The sequence below is a fragment of the Anomaloglossus baeobatrachus genome, chromosome 5, assembly GCF_048569485.1.
Source record: "Anomaloglossus baeobatrachus isolate aAnoBae1 chromosome 5, aAnoBae1.hap1, whole genome shotgun sequence".
Lineage (NCBI taxonomy): Eukaryota > Metazoa > Chordata > Amphibia > Anura > Aromobatidae > Anomaloglossus > Anomaloglossus baeobatrachus.
This window is the reverse complement of record NC_134357.1, coordinates 539,365,799-539,385,827: the sequence shown is the minus strand read 5'-3', so window position 1 is coordinate 539,385,827 and position 20,029 is coordinate 539,365,799. Positions and strand designations below refer to the sequence as shown.

General features: G+C 44.0%; 1 protein-coding gene across 1 annotated transcript in view; it reads left to right on the top strand.

Annotated features, from left to right (window-relative positions):
- The window catches only part of LOC142312201 (uncharacterized), a 28,455-nt gene extending 8,789 nt beyond the window's left edge, over positions 1–19,666 (top strand). Inside the window, exon 6 of the mRNA XM_075351105.1 lies at positions 17,986–19,666. Coding sequence (XP_075207220.1) covers positions 17,986–19,493 — 1,508 coding nt within the window. The 3' untranslated portion in view covers positions 19,494–19,666. The remainder of the gene's footprint in view (positions 1–17,985) is intronic.
- The last annotated feature ends 363 nt before the right edge of the window (positions 19,667–20,029 follow it).

Below are 20,029 nucleotides of genomic sequence, written 5' to 3'. Positions count from 1 at the left end.
GGCTCTTGAGTCCTGGATTTTGACGGCTTCTGGTATTCCTCCTGAAGTCATCTCCACTATGACTCGGGCCCGTAAGTCTTCCTCCGCTAAGATCTATCACAGGACTTGGAAAATTTTCCTGTCCTAGTGTCGCTTTACCGGCCATCCTCCTTGGCCATTCTCCTTGCTGACCCTTCTGTCTTTTCTACAGTCCGGTCTGCAGCTAGGACTGTCCCTCAACTCTCTCAAGGGACAAGTCTCAGCTCTGTCAGTTCTGTTCCAGCGGCGTCTCGCTCGGCTGGCTCAGGTCCGCACCTTTATGCAAGGCGCGTCTCACATCATTCCGCCTTATCGGCGGCCCTTGGATCCCTTAACTTGGTCCTCACGGTCTTGCAGAAACCCCCTTTTGAGCCTCTTAGGGAGGTTTCTTTGTATCGTCTTTCTCAGAAAGTGGCCTTTCTGGTTGCCATAACTTCTCACAGGAGAGTCTCTGATTTGGCTGCGCTCTCCTCGGAGTCACCTTTTTTAGTTTTTCATCAAGACAAGGTGGTTCTCCGTCCGACTCCAGACGTTCTTCCTAAGGTGGTCTCTCCCTTCCACCTTAACCAGGACATTACCTTACCTTCCTTCTGTCCGGCCCCTGTTCATCGCTTTGAAAAAGCGCTGCATACTCTAGATCTGGTGCGTGCTCTTCGGATCTATGTGTCTCGCACCGCTGCGCTCAGGCGGTGCACCTCTCTTTTTGTGCTAACCACAGGTCGGCGCAAAGGCATCCCTGCTAATAAGCCAACCTTATCCCGTTGGATTAGATCGACCATTTCGGACGCCTACCAGAGTACTCAGGTGCCTCCCCCGCCGGGGATCAAGGCACACTCGACCAGAGCTGTCGGTGCCTCTTGGGCTTTTAGGCACCAGGCTACGGCTCAACAAGTCTGTCAGGCTGCCACTTGGACTAGCCTGCATACCTTCTCGAAGCACTACCAAGTGCATGCTCATGCTTCGGCAGATGCGAGCTTGGGCAGACGCATCCTTCAGGCGGCTGTCGCCCATTTGTGAAGTTAGGTTCTGCCTACTTCTTAGTTTTTTTCTGTTTATTTCCCACCCAGGGACTGCTTTGGAACGTCCCAAGGTCTGGGTCTCCCAAAGGAACGATAAAGAAAAAGAGAATTTTGTTTACTTACCGTAAATTCTTTTTCTTATAGTTCCGTATTGGGAGACCCAGCACCCTCCCTGTTGCCTGTTGGCAATTTCTTGTTCCGCGTGTTATCACCGGCTGTTGTCGTGGACAGAGTCTCCGGTTGTTCCGGTTCTTGCTCTGTTCTACTTGTGGGTTGCTATTCTCCTTCAGCTTTTGCACTAAACTGGCTGTGACTGGCTCACCAGGGGGCTTATAAGCTCAGAGGGAGGAGCTACATTTTTAAGTGTAGTACTTTGTGTGTCCTCCGGAGGCAGAAGCTAAACACCCAAGGTCTGGGTCTCCCAATACGGAACTATAAGAAAAAGAATTTACGGTAAGTAAACAAAATTCTCTTTTTTTCCTTTTTTTTTTTTTTTCCAAACATTTTTATTGATTTTCCAAATTTTATAAAAACCTTAACAAAAGAAGTATGATTACAAGGGAAAGACAATCAATTGACAGAGTATGGTATAGAAGAAGAAAAAGAGGGGTAAAACCCCTTTTTGCTAGTCCAGATTATTCTTCCATGAAAAATTATATATAATGAAACCAAACTAGAAAGTCAAAATAAACCACATGTAATATAGTCCCTTAAACCCATGTGTCATTCTTTAATAATTCCAAAATCAATGATGTGTCTTAATACTTCCTTGACGTCTCGCCTCCTCCTTCCTCTAGAGCCCCCACTAAGTGAGCCTCAGGTTGCCCAAGCTATCCTGGAATTCATTCAGGAGATACCACTCAGTGTGTATGAAAGGTGTCACCAAGTTATTTATTTCTCCCCGTGTGAAGTGGTGTTCAATAAAATTTTTCCATCGGGGCGTGGCCTGCACGCTGATGGCGACGGCTGCTTGAAGGAGAGCTCTGTGCTGACAGCAGGATAAACCGGCTCTTATCAGCTCACAGATAACAGGATTACCAGCTACAGGAGGTGTGAGTAACCCCAGCCCCCAGCTATGCCTAAGGGGAGACCTAAAAAAACTGGCACTCCAGCCAAACTGACAGACTTCTACCCCCGGGATAGGGATCTCTCCTCACCAAGCAAGATGGCGCTGGCTTCCCATTCAGCTTCTTCCCACTCCTCACAAGGAGATACAGGCTGCTTGAGAGGCTGCACAGCCATTCCTCTGACAGAGGAAACAATGCAAGCTCTGCTGAAAACGCTGAGGGCTTCCCTGCAAGCTGATCGCAGAGAAATAGTAAGAGAGCTGAAGGAAGAGATCAGGTCTCTAGGTGATCGCACAGAGCATGTAGAAACTAAAATGGCTGAACTTGCAACATCACATAACAATCTGATAGATGCTAACACAGCTTTGGAAAAGGAGGTGGAGGCACTAAAACTTAAAATCAGTGATATAGAGGACAGATCCCGAAGAATTAACCTAAAAATAAGAGGGATTCCCTTATCAGTAGCAGATAAAGACCTCCAGGAATACTTCCACAAGTTTCTGCAGCTTATACTCCCTGGATGGGACACCAGAGACCTGATAGTGGACAGGATTCATAGAGTCCCTAAAGCCAAAGGCATAGATCCAGCTCTGCCTAAAGATGTCCTGGCTAGACTTCATTTCTATAAAACAAAAGAAGCTGTGCTTCACACACTGAGGAGAAATCCAGCCCTGCCAGACACTTTCATGGGACTAAAAATCTTCCCAGATCTTTCTGCTGCAACTCTTAATAAAAGAAGAGAATTTGCCCACCTTTCTAAACTCCTTAGAGATCAAGACATCAAGTACAAGTGGGGTTTTCCGGTGAAGATGATAATTTTCAAAGATGGAGGCACTCACATATGTCATACTCCTCAGCTGGACAAATTGCTGGATGACTGGGGAATAGCCCACCCACCAAACCCTGGTGGGCAGGAGAATCATAGAGGCCCTCCAGACAGGATTAACCCTGAATGGTCAGTAGCTTAGCTGGGACTCCTTCCTGCTTATGGCACCTGCTGTCCCTGCTCCTGTGACACGGGATGTCACGTAGCCCCCCTGATGTTCTCGCCTATGGCGAGCGGTTATACACCAGGCACCCTACTCGGGGCAAACCGGTGTTGTTGGAATTTTTTTGTTCCTCTTCTCACAAATGTTCCTTAATTTTTTCTGGAAATTTCTCTCAATTCCTTGCTGGTCTAGCCCCTCTCATCCCTGATGGCGTTCCTAGGAATTCAAACCCCCCTGCGGCTCCAATATGAGAATTAAGATATTGTCTATTAATGTGAACGGACTCAACTCCCCAGCAAAAAGGTCAATGATGTGGCGAGAGGTGAAGGCATCTAACTGTGATATAGCGTGCATTCAGGAGACCCACCTTCTTTCCACAGATAATAAACGGCTACTTCATCCAAGGTTCCAACACTCCTTTTTTGCTAATGACTCAAAAAAAAGAGGAGGAGTGGCCATTTTAATAAAGAACTCAGTGGCTTTTAAATTGATGAATGTCAGTTATGGAGCGGATGGAAGATATATTATTTTGTCTTGTTATATCAACAGCATCCCTTATACCTTGGCAACAGTCTACTCCCCAAATTCATCACAATTGACCTTTGCTAGGAAATTTTTCCAAGCATTCATAGATACTGCCACAGGGGCGGAAATCATCTGTGGAGACTTTAATATACCTGTAATACGCTCCATGGATTGCTCCAACACCAGCATCCCACATGCTAAGGAACTTAAGCATCTCATCAGTGAATTCCATTTTCATGACATCTGGAGATATTTGCACGCATCAGAAAGAGACTATACATTCTTCTCTTCCAGGCATCGCTCATACAGTAGAATTGATTTTTTTTGGTCGACAGCAAATCTATAAGTAATTGTGTGGCAGCTGATATTGGTTTAATTACTTGGACAGATCATGCGCCGATCTCTTTGTCTGTTCAGGGTAGCTTTAATGTTCAAAATTCCCCTAGGTGGAGACTGAATACCAGCTTGCTTGGTAGGCAGAAGGTACATGATGAAGTAGAGTCAGTGTTAACAGAATATTTTAAACTTAATAATAATGGGGAAATTTCTGACGAGACCCTGTGGGCTGCTCATAAAGCAGTAGTCAGAGGGCAGCTCATAAAAATAGCCTCCATCCAAAAAAGGAAAAAAGACGCAGATATTAAATATATATTAACCCGTATTCATCACCTTGAATCCCTGAATAAAGCCAAAGCATCCCCTAACTTGACTAAAGAAATTGTAACCCATACATTCCAACTAAGATCCCTACTCCTGCAAAAATACGAACATAATCTTAAAAAAAATAGATCGACATTTTATGCTATGGGGGATAGAGCGGGGTCCTTATTGGCAAGAAGGACGAAAAAACGTGAGATCCAATCTAAAATAGAATTCCTGAGGGACCCAAACGGAACAATCACTAGACATCCCATTGAAATAGCAGAAGCATTTGCAAAATACTATGAGGCCCTGTATAATCTAAAATATGATTCCAATACGTCACAGCCGACTCAAGTGGATATACAGGGTTTCCTAGACACCCTGGATCTTCCCCGGGTCTTAGATGAGCAATTAGAGGAACTTAATCTTCCCTTTACTACACATGAAATCCTAGGTGCCATCAAAATGACTAAGTCTAACTCTGCCCCGGGCCCCGATGGGCTGCCATACGAATATTACAAACAATTTACATCCACTCTGTCCCCCTTTATGTCAAAAACCTTCAATTTTTGGCAAAATAAAGGGTCAATTTCCCCAGATAACTTAGAAGCGATTTATTATCCCGCTACCCAAGCCAGGGAAACCTGCAGACACCCCGGGTAATTTTAGGCCCATTTCACTCCTAAATTGTGATGTTAAAATTTATGCCAAACTAGTGGCAGATAGACTTCATAAAGTGATCCCGACCTTAGTGGCTCCAGACCAAGTTGGGTTTGTGACAGGGAGGCAATCTAAGGATAGCACCAGACGGATGCTTGACTTGATTGGACTGGTGGAGATATCGGGTGAACCCAGTGCATTCCTGTCTCTTGATGCTGAAAAAGCCTTTGACAGGGTGCACTGGGGATACCTGGAGAGAGTTCTAACAAAATTCGGGTTCTTGGGGAAAATCAAGTCATCCATTCTAGCCCTCTACTCTTACCCAAATGCGTCAGTGTTGGCATCGGGGCTTCTGTCATCTAAATTTCAAATAAGTAATGGCACCCGCCAGGGGTGTCCATTGTCTCCCGCTATTTTTGCTTTAGTGGTAGAACCTCTGGTGGAAGCTATACGAAAAAACATAGCCATTTCTGGTATAAGAATTGGGGAATTTGAACATAAACTTGGTTTATACGCAGACGATGTGATAATTTCCTGTTCTAACCTTGCAGTGTCGATTCCAGCAGTGGTGAACACATTATCAAGCTTTTCTAAAGTGTCGTATTATAAGCTTAATGCGGCAAAGTCTTTGATACTGCCGTTTAATGTACCGGTGGAGGCCAGGAGTGCGCTGGAGGGGGCCTTTCAATTCAAATGGTGCGACAGGGGGATACCTTATTTGGGTATTAAGCTGACACCATCGCAGATGTTAATTAAAGAAAATTTGGAACCTCTGATCCAAAATTTAGAAAAGGAATTGGGAAGGTATGAAAAAATATCATTGTCCTGGATGGCCAGGATACAGTCCTTTTAAAATGGTTTTCTTACAATATTTTGGGTATGTGCTCAGATGCCTTCCCATCAAAATTTCTCACAAAACCCTGATGAAACTTCAATTGTTGACTAACAAATTTGTCTGGGGTAATAAAAGGGCTAGGGTCGCAGGTAAAGTGTTATACCCCCCATATGACTTAGGGGGATTGGGCACCCCAAACATATCGGCATATTATAAAGCCTTACTAATTGAATCACTAAAGGAATGGTGGCGTCCAGGTAATTCACATAGATGGGCTCAGATTGAAAATTTCCTGTCCCGCCAGGGCTCGGTCAGAAGAATGATGGAAGCAGAATATTTGAGCCGTTCACGGTTCTCCCCGTGTGTTCCCACCATGTCAGCCTCCCTGGAGGTCTGGCGAAATGACTTGATTCATAAGATTCAGATTCCTCTTTCAGAGATTTCCCTCAAGTCGTTGGAATCTCAAATCCCCTTTTTGAATCTGGCCAGGTGGGAGGGATCGGGCATTACAGTGCTGGTGGATCTATACTCTGATTTGGGTGTTAACCCCTTTAATGAAATAGTACAGGAACACCCCTCTTTAAAGGGCTGTTTCTATCAACACATCCAAATTAGTCATTTTCTGGCCTCTAAATTTCCTCCAAAGTTGAATCCTCTGTTACCTACAACAAAGGCTTTGGTATTTAAAAAGATAATTAAATCTAAAGGTATCTCCTCGACATACAAATGGCTCAATAACCCCCCCGAAGAGCAAAAATCTCCTTATATGAATAAATGGGACGTGGAGTTGAGTGTCTCTACCTCTCCTTCAAACTGGCACTCGGCATCAGCAAATATCCAAAAATATTCCAAGTGTATAAATCATCTGGAGCAACTGAAAAAAGTACACCTGCGATGGTATCGGTCCCCAGCCAACTTAGCACAGTTCCTCCCAAATTATTCGCCACATTGTTGGAAGGGCTGCCTCCAAAGGGGTACTCTTGGTCACTGCTGGTGGGCTTGTCCCAAGGTTTTCTCGTTCTGGTTGGAGGTGTTTGGCCTGATGGGTGAGCTGACAGGCAATCCTATTAATCCGAATCCAGGTCTGGCAGTGCTAAACATGGGTATAGAGGAGTTCTCTTGGGAATCCAGGGGTTTATTAGTTCACATTCTAGTAGCTGCCAGATATTGCATAAGTTTGCACTGGAAATCCCCAAAGACGCCTACATTAGTTGAACTATATAACCGAATTAATCTCCAATGCCAATACGAGTTCTGTCTGGCTCACTCCATCCGCGCCAAAAACAAAATACTTCAGATTTGGGACACGTGGCTAAACTCTGTATATGCATCCCCTGTCAGGCATCTGTCTCCAGGGCAAACTGTTGATAATTAAAAATGGGTCAAATAGGGTCAAAGAGAGTGTTACGCAGGGAGTTCACCCATACCACATGTCAATATTCAAGGTGTTTAAATCTCTGTTGTTGTTACTGCTCGGGCTACCCCGAAACGCCATCCAATTCCCTCCCTCCCCCCTCCCCCTCCCTGGTTGCTTCCTTGCAACCATCCATGGTCCTCCCCCTCTCCCCCACCTCTCTCTCCCCTCCCTTTTCTTATCTTCCTTTCTTACTCTCTGGTTCTGGTTGTTTGGATCCCTCGTTTTGAGGATTAAAGAGTAAATTGGTAGGTTGACTCTATACATATTGGGTATTGATTAACCTAAAAAAAGTTGCAACTTGCATCAGACATGATTGGTGGTGGTGTGACAGGAAATGTGAATCATAATCAAAGGTGATACTACCACATGTTACAGCGTTGTTTTCTTTGTGTATTATTGCCAATGATACCTGAATTTCTCCTTTTTGTAATGTAACTTCCTACAATAAAAATTGATTGGATTAAAAAAAAAATAAAATAAAATTTTTCCATCTCCCAAATAACGCGGCTGTCTTTTGATCCTTATCCCTTTCTGCTTCCAATTTCTCCAACCTCAGAAGAGTATGCAATTCCCCAATAACCTCTTTTTGTAGATGGACCCTCCCTCTGTATCCAGTGTCTTAAGATACACCTTTTAGCTATCATGGCCAAGTCATGTATGATTGCTAATGTCCTTTTATCCCGAGTATTTGATCTCTCTTTGACTCCACCCTCAAAGAAATGGAAAATCCACACCATTAATTCTGGTCTGCAATATATCCCCCATGTTGACTGGGCCAGCATTCTTACTCGATTCCAGAACCTCTGCACTGCCTTACATTCCCAGAGTCCATGTAGCATATCTGTTTTCTCTGCTTGACATTTCGGACAACGTGCATCTCTACCCGGAATATTAAAACCTACAATAGCCCTATGTAAAAGACTAAACTGGGTGTCTCTCCAACCCTCGTTGGTGATGTGTTTCCGCAGTTGGACCCACCCTTTCAATATATTTCCCACCACTTCTTGACCTTTCAGTTGTTTCTCCAACGCTAATAAGGTACGACTATCCTCCCGAGATATTAATACCTCCCTAAGTGTTCGGTAAATTTGGGATACATTTACATTTGTAACCTCACATTCCAGGAGCTCATCAATCGGACTTTTGTTCAGCTCCCTTCCAATCTCGCCAAGATGTCTGATTACTCCAAACTTCAATTGTTCATACTGGATAATGTGAATGTTATTGAGGTCATATTTATCGAGCACTTCCCTTCCTGTCATCCACCGTCTCTCCCCCACATTCATAACATCTTGCATTCTCTTGATGCCCTTCTCTTTCCATCCCAGAAATAACTTGTTGTCTCGTCCCTGAGGGACGTTTGGGGATGCCCAGGGTTTTAAATACTCTCGTAGATATCTTCCTCGAAAGTCCCAGTTTCTTTCTAACTAGTCTCCAAGTTAACATGGTGTCTCGGAATATGATAGTTTCTTATGTGACCCTCAGTCCTAGACAATGGGGCAAGGAGAATGGACTTCAGGTCCCATGGTGTTGCATATTTGTTCTCCATGTCATGATCTGAGTGTCTACATGTTCCTCTCAACCAGTCGATCACGTGTCTCATAATACACACCAGGTTATACCCCCTAACGTCCAGGAAATTGATTCCTCCCTCCTCCACTGACTTCATCAATGTGCCTAATTTTATTCTGGGTTTCCTTCCCCTCCACACAAAATCCGCATATGCTGAGTTGAGTCTGTTCACATCTTATAGTTTTAATAGTAGCGGAATTGTCTAAAGCAGCCTAGGAAGCCTAGGAAAGCTCATCATTTTTATCAAGTAGCATCTTGCCAGCAATGGTAAGGGTAGTAGTTGTGTTATGATTTTCCTGATCAGCCGGCCATAATTCATTTTATAAATTGTTTCCACCGTTCTCCCTATCTGCACTCCCAGGTATTTGATGTCTGTGCTGTAGGGATCCCACATATACAACCATTTCTCAGATTTCTCCCAACAGTCCCGTGACCTCCCCTCAAGAACAAGATCTCGCACTTCTTTTTGTGTAACTTAAAGCCTGAGAATGATCCAAATTTTTCAATCATGTTAAGGGTTTGAGGTAAGTCCACGCCTGGGTTTCCCATATACAGTATCGCTTCATGAGCGAAAAGCGCTATCTTCATTTCTGCCCCCCTTATTTTAATCCCTTTGAAGCTGATAAGACCCTGGAGAACTCTAGATAATGGCTCAAATGCCAGTTTAAATAGTAGGGAGGATAGCGGGCAGCCCTGCCTTGTCCCCTTCATCAGGGGGAACACTTCCGACAGGAAGCCCGGGGTATGTATCCTTGCTCCCGAGTTGGCATATAAACGTCTCGTGTAAAGTCTCATTTTACCGGTAATTCCTATGGCCTCCATCACCTTATCTAGCCAGATCCAATTCACATTATCGAACGCTTTCTCAGCGTCGAGTGTAACTAAAGCAGGTCTTGCCCCTCCATCAGTACGCCCCAATCTAACCGCATCTACCACTAAGATCGTCTTCCTGATGTTGGTAACCGCATTTCTCCCTTTGATAAACCCTACCTGATGTTCGGAGATTATCCTGGGCAAAATCAGTGCTAGTCTATCGGCCGTGATTTTGGACATTATTTTTAAATCCTGATTGATGAGCGATATAGGCCTGTAGCTAGAGGGATCATCCAGGTCTTTGTTACCCTTCGGGAGTAATTTAATGTATGCTATGTTGGCATTTCTAGTGATTTCTATTCCTCCCAGCATTGCATTAAAAACTGAGGTTACGTCCGGTGCAATCAGATACTTAAGTGCTTTATAAAATTCGCTATTAAAAACATCAGGTCCTGGCGCTTTATTGGTGTTAAGCTCCCCGATTGTTCTTGTTACCTCCTCCACTGAAATGTCCACGTTTAGGGCTCCCAGCTCTTCCTCCGTTAAGTTAGACATTTGGGCTTGTCTTAACCAATCGTACTCGTCAGTCAAATCATTGTTTCCTGACCCATATAGCTTTCTATAATATTCCCCCAGCACCTTGTTGATATCTTTGGGATCTGTGGTTACCCCCCCCCCCCCTCCCTTTGTTTTCATTTTAGAGATTACCGTTGTTTTTCTGCTACTCCTTGCCAAATTTGCCAACATTCTCCCTGCCTTATTGCCGAATCTATGAAGATCAGCTTCTTTGTGTGACCAAAACAGTTGTTCCTTTTATTGGCCCACTCGTCAAAGCCCCTCTTTGCCTCCAACCATCTGTCCCTTGCCGAACTAGACCTATCTACCAGATAATTTGTATATGCTAGCTGCACTGCTTCACTATGGGAGTTATATTTCTCGTTCATCCTCCGTTTGATCCTGGCCGCATAGCCCACCAAACGTCCCCTCAGAACCGCTTTTGCCGTTTCCCAGAACAATACTGGAGTCTCCCTGTGTTCCTTGTTGTCTTCTGTGAACTCTTCCCACCACTCTCGCAATATCTTGGGAAAATTATCCTGTCTGAGGAGGAACGACGGGAATCTCCATATAATGTCAGAACCTCTCCTGAAATTCTCTCTGATGTCCACTCTCACCGGACTGTGATCAGAGATCACCATATTCTCAATCGCGCAGTTTTTTGCTCCATTCACAAGATCCCGAGACATCCAAATCTGGTCTATGTGCGACCAACTGTCATGTGGGTAGGAGAAGTGTGTATATTCCCTATCGTGTGGGTGAGTTAGCCGCCCTATATCTTCTAATGATACATCCCTGTTTACCATTCTCTTGTCCCCGGGACCCTTCTCCCCTCTGTCTTCAGCCGACTTAGGTACTGTGTTGAAATCTCCCGCCACTATGATGTTGGGTCCCTCATCTGATAATATGATAGCTTTCATACTATCATGGAACGTAATTTGATGCAAGTTTGGACCGTATACATTGTAAATACTGAGTATGCCTGCTGGACTAGTAATTGTTAGATGTTGCCACCTTCCCTGATCATCCTCCTCATGAGTGACTACTTCATGGCTGAGCTGTTTGTTTATCAAAATCAATGTGCCCGCCTTCCTACCTTGTGCCGCTGCCCCATAAACTGAACCTACCCAGAATTTCTTCATGCAAAAAAAAATCCTCCCCAAGTGGGTTTCTTGTAGTAGAGCAATATCTGTTTTTAATCTTTTCAGGTGCCTTAGAATCATTGCTCGCTTGTTGGGTGATCTTAGGCCCTTAAAGGCCGCTTTACACTCTACAATATATCTTACTATGTGTCGGCGGGGTCACGTCGTAAGTGACACACATCCGGCATCGTAAGGTACATTGTAGCATGTAATAGCTACGTGCGATTGCGATTGAACGGTAAAACGTTCATCGCACGCACGTCGTTCAATTCCTAAATATTGAACGTTAGGTTGTTCATCGTACCCTGGGTAGCACACATCGCAGTGTGTGACACCCCGGGAACAATGAACAGATCTTACCTGTGTCCAGCGGCTCCCGGCCGGCAATGCGGAAGGAAGGAGGTGGGCGGGATTTTTACGTCCTGCTAATCTCCGCCCCTCCGCTTCTATTGGCCGGCTGCCGCGTGACGTTGATGTGACGCCGAACGTCCCTCCCACTCCAGGAAGTGAACGTTCGCCGCCCACATCAAGGTCGTATGGACGAATAAGTACGTGTGACGGGAAAGAATCGTGTGTGCGACACGTTCAACAAATTGCCGCACATACGATGGGAGCGGTTACGATCGCATACGATGTCGTATGCTAAATCGTAACGTGTAAAGCAGGCTTTACATTCCACATTGTTAATTGTACCATTTTTGCCTAAGTAGACTACTCTTACCATTTCCACCCCTCAAAACCCCAGCAACAGTGGAGACGAGACTGCCAACTCTAACCTCACAGATGGCTCCTCCAGAATGACACTTTCTTTCCCCAACTTGTAAATATAACCCAGAACAACAAAAAAAAAAAATAACGGACAATTATGCAACATGTTATCTCTTTTGAGGGATTGTCGGTGCTTTTCGCCATGTTAGTGACTTCCCCTTTTCCTAGCCAACATATGAAGCTCCCTAGTCACCCCCCCATAACAAACATAGCCTGTACTTTATCCCCTGCATAACCTGCAGCGACCGCAAATACTATGTCAGTATTAATGCAATATCGTAAATATGGAAAACCTTAGTGAGATATTAACAATCGGATCAGTCTTGAAATTGGGGCACCGTCCAGCCGAATGGACCCGATCTGCTACCCATGGATCTAGTAAGCAATCCAGAGAAAAGAGAGAGGGGGGGAGCAAAGAAGAGAAAAAAAAAAAAGTTCAGTGGGGCCTCTTTCCTTCCTCCTCGCGGCATTTCTCCCCTCTCTTCTTAAAGGGAACCTGTCATCAGAAATTTTGCTTTAAACCTAAAAGTTTCCCCCTCTGCAGCTCCTGGGCTGCATTCTAGCAAGGTTCCTGTACTTTTTGTGGCCCCTTTTAAACCAAATTAAATACTTTATAAACTTGTACCTTTTGCTATGTAAATTTTGTAAATCGTCCATGGGGGCGGGCTCTCTGCTGACCGTTGCTGTTCCTCCAGCAGATTTACGCCGCCCCCCCCAACGCTGAATTTCATATCTCAGGACGCCGCGCCTGTGGTCCCGCGCATGCGCTTTGCGACTGTAGCGGGACTGTGCACTGTGTGCACGTGTGACCGCTGGTGACGTTTTGCGCAGGCACGAGGTTATGGGCGGCGCTGTGAGTGTAATCAGCAAGTGCCGCCCATAACCTCATGACCGCACTTTCCCCTCTTCCTCCAGCGTTCTGCGCAAGCGCTTGCTGGCCAGATGACCCGACGTCACCTCTTTCCCATCTTGCCCTGCTGCAGGGTAAGCTGGGAAGGAGGTAACGTCAGGTCATTTGGCCGGCGAGCGCTTGCGCAGAACGCTGGAGGCAGTGGGGGACAGCGCGTCCACGAGATTATGGGCGGGCACTTGCGATGCAATCACAGCGCCGCCCATAATCTCGTGCTTGTGACACACGTTACCAGCGATCCTGGCGTGGGCGGCACCTCAGGCGCAGTGGGCGGCGTCCTGATGGATGAAATGGCGCGTGGGGGGACGGCGTCAATGTGCAGGAGGGACAGTAACGGACACCAGAGAGCCCGCCCCCATGGACGATTTACAAAATTTACATAGCAAAAGGTACAAGTTTATAAAGTATTTAATTTGGTTTAAAAGGGGCCACAAAAAGTACAGGAACCTTGCTAGAATGCAGCCCAGGAGCTGCAGAGGGGGAACTTTTAGGTTTCAAGCTAAATTTCTGATGATAGGTTCCCTTTAATGCAATAACATCAGCGTCTTTCCTTGGTCGAGGAAAACAAAAAAGAGAAGCAAAAACAGGGCGAACCCACTCACAAATCATGTGTCCGGATGCTTCTCCTGTCGCCGGTCCCTGAGACCCGACCCAGGGCTGTGCTGCTGAATCGGACTTAAGCGGGCTTTACACGCTGCGACATCGGTAACGATATATCGTCGTTAGTGACGCACATCCGGCGCCGTTACCGACATCGCAGCGTGTAAACCCTAGGAGCGACGATCACCGATCGCAAAAACGTCAAAAATCGTTGATCGCTGACACATTGCTTCTTTCCATAATATCGTTACTGCTGCAGGTATGATGTTGTTTGTCGTTCCTGCAGCACCACACATCGCTGTGTGTGACACCGCAGGAATGACAAACACTGCCTTACCTGCGTCCACCGACAATGCGAAAGGAAGAAGGTGATCGAGATGTTATGTCCCGCTCATATCCGCCCCTCCGCTTCTATTGGCTGGCCACTTATTGATGTTGCGGTGACACCGAACACACCTACCCCTTGAGAGAGGTATTGTTCGGCAGTCACAGCGACGTCGCCGACCAGGTATGTGCGTGTGAAGCTGCTGTAGAGATAATGTTCGCTATGGCAGCTATCACCAGATATCGCTTGTACGATGGGGGCGGGTCGCGCTCGACATCGCTAGCCGATGCTAGCGATGTCGCAGCATGTAAAGCCCGCTTAAGTCTCCTCTCTCCTCCGACCTCACTTTGTACTTGCCCTCTGTGTTGTTCCTTCTCTCTTCCCAAGCCTGTTGGGTATCCTCTTCCGTTGGTGCCTCCTCCACTGGATCTTCTGTCCTGTCCTCCCGTCCGGTTCTTGTCGTGCTCTGACATGAGGGTGTTTTCCGCTTCCTTGTGATCTTTATAGTATGAGAACGAACCATTAGGGTTTCTGACTGTTAGCATAGCCGGGTAGAGCAGCTGGCATTTTACTCTTTTGTTGTACAAGAATGTGCATATTTTACTGAATTCCTTCCTTCTCTTACATACATCAGCAGAGTAGTCTCCGAAGATTAGCAGTCTGTTGCCTTGGTATTGTAGTGGGTGTTTTTGGTCTCTGAAAGCCTTCAGTATTTCCTCTTTGTGCTTGTAGTCGAGAGATACTTGACTATCACCTGTCTGGCTCTTGGTGGGGGTCTATTACTTGAATTTTGTCCTTCCCCTTTGTTCACCTCCTGTTGCCTCAGTGGTCCCACTCTGTGGGCCCTCTCTACTCTAAACTTTGCTTTTATGCCTAGGGCCTGTGGTAGCTCCTGCTCACATATGCTGTCTAGCTGTCCCAAAGATACCGATTCTGGCAGCCCCACAATACGCAGGTTGTTGCGTCTTGATTTGTTTTCCAGATCTTCTGCCTTATCTTTCAAATATTCATTGGATTTCACTAGGTTTGCAATTTTCTCCTTCATGCTCTGAATTACATCCTCAGAATCAGAAATTCTTTGTTCTGTGTCTGTTAGTCTATTTGCGTGGTCGTTTAACTGCTTTTGTAAAGTGGCCAGTGAATTTTGTTTAGCTGCCTCAATGGCCACTTTGATTTCATTAGACAGATGGGATGCCACTTCTATTGCCAGTTTTTTATAATCCACATTGAACTCTTGCGGTTGCTCATTATGACCTGTAGGTGGTGCTATTGCCTTAGATTTTCTTGTCTGTGCTGATCCGCTCTCTCCTTCTCCCAGTGACTTTGCAGATTGTAGTAGCTTTGTGCTTGCACATTTTTTGTTTTCTTTAAAAGGGGTATTAATGATTTTATTCAACTTTTGGGAAGATTGGCCAGATCTGTTCCCCCTACACTGCTGTCCTGCATTTTCCTCCTGCCCTCCTAGTCCTCCATGCACCCCTTCAGCACCGCCTTCTTCTTCCTCTCTCTCTCTTCTCCTTCCTCTCTCTTCTCCTTCCTCTCTCTCTTCTCCTTCCTCTCTCTCTTCTCCTTCTATGTCTCCTTCATCTTCCCATTGCGATCCTCCCTCTTCTGACTCCTGCATCCACTTCTCTGCAGCATCAGTGATCTCTGCCTCCTCGTTTATATCCTCCATTTCTCTCCCTCTCCGGCCCAGCGTTACCGTTTTTCTTGCCTTGTTTTCTGGCTCCTCCCCCAGCAGGTTCGCTGGCGCCATGTTTATCTCCTCCATGCCCTGCAGCCCTTCAGCATCGCCGCTCCTCCAGGATCCCTCTCCACAGCTGGCACTCCGTAGCAGGTACCGCTCCATGCCTGCCGTCCTCCTGGTCCCCGCTGTTACTTGCGGTGCGGCCACGTGAACCGGGAGCTTTATTCTGACTGATTCCACGGGGGATGGCGGGGCTTCTTCTTTATGCCTCCACCTCAGCCAGGACCGGATCCGGAAGTGGTATTTTCCATTTTATGTTCGTATTAGGGAGGTTTGTACTATGCTGACGTTTTATGGGGTTTGTAAATAATACCCACTAATTATTCCAAGAAAATCTATGCTAGAAAAGTCAAATACTGCTCCTTCCCATCCGAGATCCGCCGTGTACTTTTTTCCTTTCACTCTGGTGAAAATTGAAAAATTTGGGCACAAGTAACATTTTAGGAAAAGAGAAGTTTTTTATTTCATCGGCCTTTGTTATAAAATTCTTTGTAGCACCTGTGGGTTCAATGTGTACACCACACTCCTAGATGAATTCCTTGAGGAGTATATTTTCAGAAAGGGGTCACTTGTGGGGGGTTTCTGTGTTGGCAGTTCGGGGACTCTTTATATAAGAACTCACATCCGCAATCTGTTCCAGCCAAAATTATGCTTCAAAGGCTGGAATTACACTTGGTGTGTGACTTGCACGAAGATCTCATCGCACTGGCTCTACTGCCGGGAGCATGTCAGCTAAATAGAAATACATGAAGCTGACGCACTCCTGCCAGGAGAGCCACTGACCAGTCCCAGCAGTGTGATGCGATCCTCACACGCAAGTGTGACTCCAGCCAAAAGTCCATTACCGCTCCTTCCCTTCCAAACCCTAGTGTGAACCCAAACAGTATTTTCTGATCAATTGGGGATCCGTTTTCCCTATTAGTCCTTGTGAAAATGAAAAATTTCAGGCTAAAGCAACATTATAACAAACAAAATCTGAAATTTTTTAATTTTTCTTTACAATTTGTAACAATTCCTGTGAAGTTCCTACAGAGTTTACATGCTTGAGTGCTGCCATTTTTAAAAATGTGTTATTTTTCTATTTTCCAACATAGTCTCATTACAAGCACCTCAGATATTAAGTGGTCCTTTACTTGAAATAAATAAGTTTCTGCTAAACTCTTAAGCCTTTTATTATCCTAGAAAAGCATTTAAAAAAATCATGCCATATATGAAGTTATTTATTAAATATTTTGTGTATTTTAATAGGTTGCCTTTAGGAGAACCTGTCTCCAGATTTGGCCCCTATAAACTACAGCCACCACCAGTAGCTCTTATATACAGCATTCTAGAATACTGTATATAAGAGCCCAGGCCGCTTTGTATAACATAAAAAATCTTCATTTATTACTCACCTAGGTCCGATGGGTGTCGCTGCTCTCGATCTGTTGCCTCCTCTCTTTTTGCAATCGCAGTCCTCCTTCCCAGCTCCATGCAGCATCCTACATCATCCATTGTGCTCCTCCGTAGGTGCACTTTTCTGCCCTGCTGAGGACAGTGCAAAGTATAGTAGTGCGCAGGCGTGGGGAAAAGTTAGACTGTCCATGCATGCACACTGAAATACTTTGATCTGCCCTCAGGACAGAGAGAAATGCGTGAGCGCAGGAACAATGCAGGACACTGTGTGGATGACGTAGGACGCATCATCCACACACAGCTGGGAAGGAGGACGGCGATGGAACAAAGAGATCTATAATTATTCTATCTTTGCTGAAAGACTCATGTGGGGCTTGTTTTTTGCGGGATTGACGTTTTTATTGGTACCATTTTTGAGCACATAATATATTTATCCTTTTTTTATTTTTTTTTTATTTTATACCAATGACCATGTGGTAAAAGTGACAAGAGTTTTATTCTTCAGGTCAGTACGGTTACAGTGATACCACACTTATAGGATTGTTTTTTTGTCTTGCCACATTTACACAATAATAATTGTATCTAAAAAGTATTGTTTTTGCATCACTGTATTCGGAGAGCTACAGCTTTTTTATTTTTCCGCTGATTGAGCTGTGTCGCATCTTGTTTTTTGTGGGACAAGATGATGTTTTTAGCTATGCCATATTTATTTAGATACATCTTTTTGATCACGTTTTATTGCACTTTTATTTTGGAGGTATGATGAACTATCAATTCTTGCCACTTTTTTTTTTGCTAGTGAACAGCTAGTGGCCTAATATCAGGATCTAGTGGTTCTTGATCTGAGGTCTATTGTCAGTTTGAAAAAAATTGAAATTTTGGAAATGGCTTCTAATATCTATGTATATTTAATAAAGAAATGTTGTAATGTTATGTATTTCAAGGTTATTTTATTTGAAATTAATAATTGGTTTTAATGTTGGCAGATGATGGTGACAGAAGATCACAGGGATATCTGATATCTTCAAGTTTTAAATCCAATGACCTTGATATCACGCAAGATACAATACAAGTGTATTCCATTATTCCAGATATACCATCCTCCCATTACAGCAAAGATCTATCATCTGATCCTGTTAAACATGTCCAATCGTCTAATTCATCACAGACTAGTAAGGAAACGAAGCATCACAAAAGGAGTGTTCAAAGCCAAAATGATCTAGCAGAAAATAAGCCACTTTCATGTTCAGAATATGGAAAAAGCTTTTCTTCAAAGTATGAAAAAATTGACACAAAGGATAAAAAATTTCCATGTTCAAAGTGTGAGAAAAAGTTTACTCAGAAATGGAAGCTTGTACAGCATGAGAGACTGCATGCAGGGGAAAAACCATATTCATGCCCAGAATGTGGGAAAAGTTTTAAACACGTATCAAGTTTGTATGTCCATAAGAAAATTCACACAGCGGGGAAGCCATACTCCTGTTCTGAATGTGGAAAATGTTTTGCTGCAAAAGCATGGCTTGTGATTCATCATAGAACACACACAGGGGAAAAGCCATATTTATGTTCAGAATGCGGGAAGTGTTATACACAGAAATCAGCTCTTAAAGAACATAAACTAATTCACACAGGGGAGAAGCCACATGCATGTTCAGTATGTGGGAAATGTTTTTCAAAGAAATCAGTTCTTGTTCGACATAAAATAATTCACACAGAGAAGAAGCCACATGCATGTTCAGAATATGGGAAATGTTTTACACCTAAATCAGCTCTTGATGAACATAAAATAATTCACACTGGGGAGAAGCCACATGCATGTTCAGAATGTGCGAAATGTTTTTTAAGGAAATCAGATCTTGTTCGACATAAAAAAATTCACACAGGGGAGAAGCCATATTCATGTTCAGAATGTGGGAAATGTTTTTCAAAGAAATCAGCTCTTAATGAACATGAAATAATACACACAGGGGAGAAGTCACATGCATGTTCAGAATGTGGGAAATGTTTTACACCTAAATCAGCTCTTGATAAACATAAAATAATTCACACTGGGGAGAAGCCACATGCATGTTCAGAATGTGCGAAATGTTTTTTAAGGAAATCAGATCTTGTTCGGCATATAAAAATTCACACAGGGGAGAAGCCATATTCATGTTCAGAATGTGGGAAATGTTTTATATTAAAAGCACATCTTGTTAATCATAAATTAGTTCACGCAGGGGAGAAGCCACATGCATGTTCAGAATGTGGGAAATGTTTTACACACAAATCACATCTTGTTCGACATAAAAGAATTCACACAGGGGAGAAGCCACATGCATGTTCAGAATGTGGGAAATGTTTCTCAAGGAAATTAAGTCTTGTTTACCATCAAATAACTCACACACAGGTGAAATCGTATTCATGTTTAGAATGTGGAAATAGTTTTACAAATATATCAGATCTTGTTACACATAATAGAACTCACACAGGCAACAAGCCTTTATCGTACTAGAAGGTCAGACATTTTGTACTTGAACAACACATTTTGTTGCTCAAATTAAAAAAACAAAAAACACATGGAAAGGTGCAAATTGTACAAGAAGACGTAACAGAGACTGTCAACATAAAGTCAAATAAGCAAAAAAGAAAGGGAAAGCAATTTGGAGCTTAACCCCCTTCTCCCCCTGGCAATTTTCCATTTTCGATTTTTTTTTTTTTTTTTTTTTTTTTTTTTTTTTTTTTTTTTTTTTTCCTCACCTTCTTCAAAGAGTCATCATTTTTCCATTAATATAGCCGTATAAAAACTTAATTTTTGCAGGACGAGTTGTATTTTTGAATAACACTATTCATTCTGCTCCATATTGTAGTGAAGAACGGGAGAAAATTCCAAGTGCAGTGAAATTGCAAAAAAACAAGTGAAATTTTTTGTTTACCATGTATATGGCAAAACTGACCTGGCACAGTACGAATTCATAGATACCAACCATGTATAGATTTATTTTTATCTAAGTGTTTGAAAAAAAATTCAGAAGTTTGTAAGAAAATTTT